General features: G+C 36.4%; 1 protein-coding gene across 1 annotated transcript; it reads right to left on the bottom strand.

The window, feature by feature from the left end:
• Window positions 1-1,657: 1,657 nt before the first annotated feature.
• On the bottom strand, window positions 1,658-7,184 carry LOC146134843 (uncharacterized). Its single transcript, XM_083395681.1, has 7 exons — window positions 7,080-7,184; window positions 6,212-6,307; window positions 5,773-5,967; window positions 5,065-5,208; window positions 4,069-4,164; window positions 3,376-3,534; window positions 1,658-2,876 (listed from the first exon to the last, which is right to left on the bottom strand). Exons 1-7 carry the CDS (start codon window positions 7,182-7,184, stop codon window positions 2,472-2,474), a joined length of 1,200 nt encoding a protein of 399 aa, XP_083251807.1. The 3' UTR covers window positions 1,658-2,471.
• Between the last annotated feature and the right edge of the window lie 894 nt (window positions 7,185-8,078).

Raw genomic sequence — 8,078 nt, 5'->3', positions numbered from 1 at the left:
CAACACAAATGTATCTCTTTAGTATATATTGGGTTAAGTGTAAAAGATGAGCGTTAATAACTACCACAAACAAGAGTTTGCGTTAATATCGGCATTACACAAATCTACTTACAATATTATTGTCAAATCATAACATTTTACTGCAATAACCACGAATCAAAACTGGCATATTAGAACCGAATCGTTCTCAAATATATAGCACAAAATGCAATACAATGTAGCAAAGTCATCACGCTAACAATTCTATTTCTGGCCAAGTTGGTAATTTAGAAACACAAAAAAGTCCATCAGTCGTTCAAAGACCTGCAGACTAAGCCAGCAGGAATTTTCTAAGTAAACAGTACGCGGGACTGGGCGCCCAATTATCTCGCCCGAGTGACCATCGCTTCGGGAAGCGAATGTCGCTCGCACGCACAGGCTACATTAACATTGTATGCTCTAAATGACCGAAATAAAGTCGTGGTAATGTACACCTGAAAAAGATAGAAAGGAACAGACAATAACTACATTAATTTCGAAATACAAAAACACTTTAGAATTATCGCCGTCTTAAAACCTATTTAACAATTCGTAATAACTCCTAATGATAGTGGAACTTTGAGATTATATGCTTATGGCAATTAACAAATTTAGGTGTTTACTGTGTTGATAAACACGTAACACCCGGTAACATTAATACTTCGTACTCGGATCATTGCTGATACAATTCATTAATTTTTTATTTCTCTTACTTCCTTTGTTGCAATTCTGCTACTGCTAACTAATTTTACACTCCGTTGGTGAGAGCCGCAAAATGTACAGTTCAGAGCCGCACGCGCCTCTGAGAGCTGCGGTTGAGAATCACTGGTCCAAGTGGTACGAGATCGTAAAAAGGTTGGGAATCCCTGGACTACGGCCAAGTGTGCGATTTCGTCGAGTCCCGAGTCCAACTGCACTCCACCAATTTACATAACTAAATATGGTGGATATTCAGCAATCGACTTATATGGGTGTCATATGATTCATCCACCCACAATACGTGGTTGGAAAATATCCACCATTTGCTATTCCACTTTTATATTTTACAGTTTGAGGCCTTATCACCAGTGTTGTAAACAAGTCATATGTAAAATAACTTAAGTCCAAGTCAAGTCTTTTTGAATAAATAACAAGTCAAGTCCCAGTCCAAGTCATCAGTTGCGCAAGTCAAGTCCCACTCAAGTCATAATTAGAGCAAGTCAACTTCAAGTCATGTCCTTGTCATAAAAATAAAACGTTAAACTATTAGAATTTTTAAACTCGCATAAATATGAACAATAACGGAAAAATTTGGACAAATAGCTCAATTTTATAAATAAAATACCAAAATAAATACTTTATTTCAACCCAAGTCATATGTTGAAAAGACTTAAGTCAAGTCGAGTCATTTGAAAACAGTGACTTAAGTTCAGATTGTCAAATAGTTATCAAATTGCGAGGAACAAATTTCCGAAAAAAAGAGGTATTTATAATTTACACTTGTAAGGCATCGTCACCTATTCCTACTCTTGCCAGTATATCAAAATAAGGATATTTGAAGATTCTTTTATAAGGACCACACATTGTATTATTTATATTCGAAATTCCTCTTGTGTCACGGCCCGCCAAGACATTTTCTGTTTCTCATTCGGCCCGCTGTCAAAAATAAATTCCAACCCCTGGTCAGGCTCAATTGTCTACGACCAAACAAAGATACAGTAGAAAATGACGTCATCATTAAGTAAAAATGACGTCACACAGTGATAACGCATAAAGTGTAAAGTCACTTTACAAAGCAAAGCAGTTTTAAGAAAAATAATTAAAAAAAAATAAATTTATTACAATAAAATAGCAAATAAACCCCACCATTAAACGCAAGGTATAAGAACACTTTTTTTTAGGTAAATACTAGCATTTTTAAGATGAGTCATGTGTCTTTAAACTGAGGCTGAGGCTACCGAAAAAATGTCAATTTATTCAGAGCAATCCACTATAGATGACTTATAGCAATAGTCGTTAGGTGGGGCGCGAGATTGTGCAAGAAAGCGGCTTTGTGTTGCCATATTTTTGTTGGAAAACATATATTAGTTCGCCCAATGAAAGATAATCACACATACGTGTTCAGCAACTGCTGATGTAGCTCTTCTGAAGCCGCTTTTTGACCAACGATTACGGATTCAGTATCATTGTACACCGAAAGCCATCTAAGACTGACCGAATCATGGTTGTTTCTCGACTTGCCCCCCTCTGAGCCTGCATAACTCAGTTGGTAGACGACAGTCCCGATGGTCTATAGTTCGAACCTCAGCACAGACTAGTTGTTTTCTAGCCAGCCTTGCTTGCATAATTGATCGACAGATTTGGTGAGTCTGTAATGGTTTTAGGTGTAATATTAGTAGAACTTTGCAGTTCGTTTTGCTAGTTTATAGACGACGGCAGGAACCATTAAAAAAGAACAAAAAAACAGCCTCGTTTCACTGCTTCGTGAAAATCAGTCGCACTTTGGGTGAGAGCTGCTTTGCGCCTTTGTCCGTCGACGACTTGCCCAGGTGGGTCATGCGACTGGGTGACGGGGAATTCCCGTAGAGAGCGGGGGCGCAGTTCAGCATCAGGCCAGAGTCCTGCTCGGCGCCGGGGTGCTGAATATGGGGCAAGCTGGTTCCATGAGGCCGACCCCCTAGCCTTCCAGGGGAGGGGGACACCATGAGTAGTTTGCTGTCGTTTTCTCTGTACCTCTGCTGTTGATGATGATGTTGGTGTTTTTCTGGTGAAACGAGCACGGGCTGGAATTTGGCGAAAACCCGGTTAAAGTTTCCTTCTCTGTTGTTCAGTTCCAGTTTGAGCCAATCGATCTCACGACGCAAGCGCTCGATTTCCAGCTGGAATATGAACAGCATTTTTTATAGGATTAATTTGTAAGTTTTAATTTTAGCAATTTCGTTTGACGCTATGTTGTAAACAAGTCAGCTTAAAATGATTTCAGTCACAATTAAGTCATTAAAAATAGCTTCAAAGTGAATAACAAGTTAAGTCCCAGTTCAAGTCATCAGTTGCCCAAGTCATAATAAGAGAAAGTCAACTTCAAGTCAAGTCATTCACATAAAATTAAAACGTTAAACTTATAAAATTGGTAAATTCGAAAAAACAGTTCTTCTAAACCGAAATTTATTTCCATAAGAATGTGAATGGTAAAAATTTCAGTGCCAATTTTTATATGTCTTAGAAATATCCTATACTATTTCGACCGACCAACGTGTATTAATTTAAATTCTTGGTTTCGACTGAGAGACTAAACATGCAAAGACATCCAGTTGTAAAATTCTGTCTGTTTCAGGCTTATTTAAAACAAATAGCCTTTTCGGCCAATCACCATTTTACCTCGTGTAGTTCACAACCTTCCACGTCGGGGACTTCCCCCCGAGTCCTTCTGTAGTCAGTCACGCTCCGGTTGTTGTCGAGTCTCGAAGCTTGTTCGCTCCTTTCTTTCTTGTGCGACTTCACCACGTCATCAAGGCTTCGAGAACTTTCTTCCAGGGCCTTTTCAGAATATTCAGAAAAAACGATTAACTGTTGCAATAACATGGTTAGCGTTTTCAGGGTTGACTTTAAGACTTTGAATGTTTTTGAATTGATTTGTGCATTAATAGTCTTTAAAAAACCCTATGGATTCCAAAAGTCTTCTTTTTTTTTTAATTCATTTTTTTTTTTTTTTTTTAATTGATGTAAAAAATCTGCTGTTTCCAGTCCAAAAAATGTAAAAGCGCAATAGAGTCTAAATATACATTCAGTGCAAAAACGTTTTATTGTTAATTCAAAACTTTGTTTTCAAAAACTAATTACTTTTTAAATATACACTAAACTTTAACAAGGGCTTCATGTACCCCCTAAAATTTGTTTAGTTTAAGAACCCCTGGGGTAGAGAATTTATTTATTCCGACCAGTTCATAAATTAATTACCAGAGAAAAATCTCAGCAAACTTAAAAAACTAATTTTAATTAATAAACATTCCATTTTCTGTTTTTTTGGTTTCGCAAAGTTTCAGGTTTTGTTTGTCATCGATAACCACTCACCTTGTTGGCTTTTAGCAGCTCTTCACGCTTTTCACGCAATTCTTCTTCCAGTAAAAACATTTGATTTCTCAGTTCATTTATCGTCTGGTCACTCGTCTGAAATAATTGTAAAGACATGGTAATGGTATATTAAAGGGGTGCAACCTTTTTTTATACATATTCAATTATATATAAAAAAAAATGAACTACTAATAAGACAGACCACAAAACTAGCATACTTAATGGCAATCCTTTGTGCTTTAATTGGAACACAATTTAAATGTTAAATCAGCCTTAATCAAAGCATTCGGCAATTTGGGCATGAATAAAAAAGTAGGCAATCATTTTTCTCAAAAACTTGTGTTTGTCTTCCAATTTGAGTTCAGAAAATTTGAGTTTGTGGTTTCGAAAGTGAAGTCCTCAACAGTCGTGTAGAGGCTTGTGTACACTAATGACTTTGTAAGGCAGTTGTGTGAACAAGTCATTTTGGAATGACTTAATTCCCAGTCAAGTTGTTTTTGTAAACTTTAGTCAAGGTGAAGTTTTTTTTCAATAAATAACAAGTCAAGGCATCTGTTACCCAATTCATAATATGTGCAATCAATTCTTTGTCATTAAATTAAAAACTATTTACCCAGCTAAATAAGCCTTAAAACAAAACGTTTGCCTGTAGATGGAACCCTTAATACACACAGAAGGCAAGTTATTCAAATAGAAAATGACCAGTAGTGTGACTTTATTCTTACCTTCCGTTCTTATTGTTTCTGTACAGGGGTTGTACACATTGGATGTCATTACTATTTGAAAGCTTTTATATTTTATATTTTAGTTATTTTACTCTGTTTTATTTAATCTTTATTGTTTTTGACTCTTTCTTATACTGTTGGGTTTGTTTTTATTCAGATGTACTAACGATGCCTTAGTTGGCGAAATATATATATATATCTTTTAAGATCTGGTTAATGTGTTTGACCTGAATTGCTAGCTTTGCTAGAGTATTTTGCTGTTTATTCTTACCTTTAATTTTTCTTTGGTCAATCGACAGATTTTCTGCTGTTCGCTTGCATTGGACAAAGCTTGTTCCAATTTCCGTGTTAATCCTTCTAAGCTGTCTAGTGCGTTGGATTTTACCGATTTGAGTTGACTGATTTCCTTGTTGGCCTTGAAGTATAAAATATCTCATAAGTCACAGCTTTAATTTTGTCCGAGAAAAAAGACAACAGAAAGGTAATGCAAACACGGGCTGTAATCCCCATTATTTGAGGTTGTATGTACATACAGATAATAGTGTCATGGTTGTTTCTCGACTTGCTCCTGTATAGCTCAATTAGAAGGGTGACAGTCTTGATGTGATCGCAGGTCGTGAGTTTAAACCACAGGCTAGTTGTTTTTCCAACAAATTAGGCTGAATGATTTCGGTAAGCCTTTAAAAGGTGTAGAGAGCACTGTTTGATTTATTTGGAAGTTAAGTGCTAATGCTATGAAAATAAACACAGATTGCATACAAAAGCATGTTTTATAGCCTTCTAACAATATTAAAGTTATATTTTAAACAGTTAACACCTTGCCACAAATTTACAACCACAATGTAAGCAAACATAATGTGCTGTCCTAAAATAATTCTTATAACATTTCTTTCCCTGGATAAGTCAAACCATTTAATAACTTTCCACAAATTTAACATCAACAACATCAGTTGTCTTCCTTAAAAATTCAATTTCTTACCTGGATAAGTTGATGTCTTAGCCGATTTGTTTCCGCTTTTTCTTCGAGGAAATCCTGTCGATATTGTTCCAGTTTATCCTGTGTGTCTCTCAGGAGTTGTGACGTGCTGTCGGCGGCGTGGTCAATCTGCCGGTTCTTTTGCCTTTCCACCTCACGGACTTGGTACTCGAGCTTCTCCAAATGTGACCTTGTCACCTTTGCAGGAAAATTGTTTAGCAAGGTTGTAACAGGGTCGCCCCACAATTTTTATAAATAAAATTCTATGATGTTCACAAACTTTTCAAGGGCAATTTATAGCTATGCAAAGACTTAAGATTGAATTGCTTGTCAATTTTTTGATATAATTTGTAAAAAAGAGTTGAAAACCATTGAATGTCGGCCCAATAAATAAAACAAAGCTCAATTTATGGCATTGCGCTTGTTGGCCAAAAGCACACACCTTAAACAGCTGATTAGCCTGCTCCGCAAACAATTCTTTCATTTCATCAATTTCAACTTCACGCTCATGATTTTTCGTGAAGAGCATGTGAACAACCTGCACGGTAATAAAAGTAACATTGTATGGATTAGACTGGCAAATTAACTATAGCACAGCCCATACATTTAAAACTGTCAGAAATTTATGATTTAAAACAACAGCTTTTAAGGTTATTTTCCAGCCTTGGCTTTCAATTTCAAAATGCTTTTTCGTCTCATATTTTATTGCAAAACTTGGAATAGCAACAAGGTGGTTTAAAACTTATGTTTAAAAAAAATACTTTTGACTAAATGTTAAGTCCAAGACAGGATAAGGTATTGCGTAACGCAGATACTCGTAACGATAAAAAATATTTTTTTAGACATCTATTGACCTAGTTATAGTAGAATAAATATAATAATATTCGGCCCACCCCAACCCAAATGCTAACCCGCACCCTAACCTAAATAAATAGCGGCAGTAAGCATTACGTAACCCTTATCCTGCTTTGGAAATATTTTCAATTGCCTTAACTTGCCGTACATTTGTCAGATATTTTCCTGTTATTCAACATATAAATCAAATAGGGGAAACCCCATATGGTCCTGCATTGTAATGCATGAATGAACATGCATTTATTCATTCACTCACTTGTAAAAATAAGTATTTCAAAAAAGTAAATTTTCGTCGAGTTTTACTTGGTAACACGGGATATCGAACTTTTCTAGGAATTACTTATATAAACTTTCAGTGACAAATATGAGTTTATTTTAGGGATTCCCTATAAAAGTAGGTTAGAATGGTCGTATCTTAACAACGTTAGAAATAGCAGAAAAGCACATTAGCCTACCTGTGTCAGCTCTGCCACTTTCTTTGACATGCGGTGTCCAAACGAACCCTTGGTGAAGCCCACAGCAGCACTGCTATCATCCTGAACTGTAGAAAACCCCGACATAACTGAACAGCAACAAATACCAGCAGTTTATACACTGTCACCGCGGTACGATGATTAGCAACTGAGAATTCTGGCAAAGCATCTCAATTCACTGAAATGTGTTGGGCTTGATATTCGATCTGATTTTCCATTCTTTCGCCGCGCGACAAAACAAAAGCCCCGGGTCGCTGGAAAAGGCTGAAAAGACCAACATCAACAGATAGTTTTTAGATTTACACGGGCGCACCACAAAAGGCACTTGTTTCAATTTCGGCAGCCCTCGGAACTGTTGGCAACAGTAGATTGAATATCTTCAGGTAAATTGTATCTATTACCGGAAGGCGGCGATGTTTCACTATCTAACATGTTTACTGTTTATTTTCAACATAACTGTAATGTTAATTAAAGCAGTGGTCTACAACCTATGGTTCGCGACCCCATGTGGGTAGCCTAGACCTTTTATGGGGTCGCCATTACTCACCAATTCATGAATTGTCCAATTATTTCAGTTTTATTTCATTGCGCTCGTGGTTCAAAGGTTAAGCGAGTTAAAAATGTCGAACAAATTTAAAAAATGTTGTGTTTTATTCTTAAATTTAAATCCAAGTGTTGATTTAAACTTGACATTCTGGGGCACTTGAGCAGCCACAGTTCTCTGGACTTGGGTATAATCTAAGCATAAATCAATCGCGTGTGCTATTCAGTTCAAGAATTACTTACCAAAACTGGGGTCGCATGTAAACGTCCATTTCAGTTTATTTCAATTGGGGTCAAGTAATAAAAAGGTTGGAGACCACTAAACTAAAGGCAGACGGGCTAGTTTAAATGTAAATTAAAATTGCAGCGAATTCATTCAGCGTTTATGATGCCATTAAGCCATACAAGAAATGGAAAGCTTATTTTTAAAAGCTATTT

The sequence above is a fragment of the Ascidiella aspersa genome, chromosome 8, assembly GCF_963924565.1.
Source record: "Ascidiella aspersa chromosome 8, kaAscAspe10.2, whole genome shotgun sequence".
Lineage (NCBI taxonomy): Eukaryota > Metazoa > Chordata > Ascidiacea > Phlebobranchia > Ascidiidae > Ascidiella > Ascidiella aspersa.
This window is presented reverse-complemented; position numbering and strand designations above follow the sequence as displayed.

Excerpts from the sequence above, each read along its gene's own strand:
- LOC146134843 (XM_083395681.1), bottom strand. The coding sequence starts at position 7,184 with ATGTCGGGGTTTTCTACAGTTCAGGATGATAGCAGTGCTGCTGTGGGC. Across the intron at positions 5,209-5,772 it reads TAAGACATCAACTTATCCAG|GCCAACAAGGAAATCAGTCA; the intron begins GTAAGAAATTGA and ends TTATACTTCAAG. Across the intron at positions 3,535-4,068 it reads AGCTGCTAAAAGCCAACAAG|GCCCTGGAAGAAAGTTCTCG; the intron begins GTGAGTGGTTAT and ends TATTCTGAAAAG.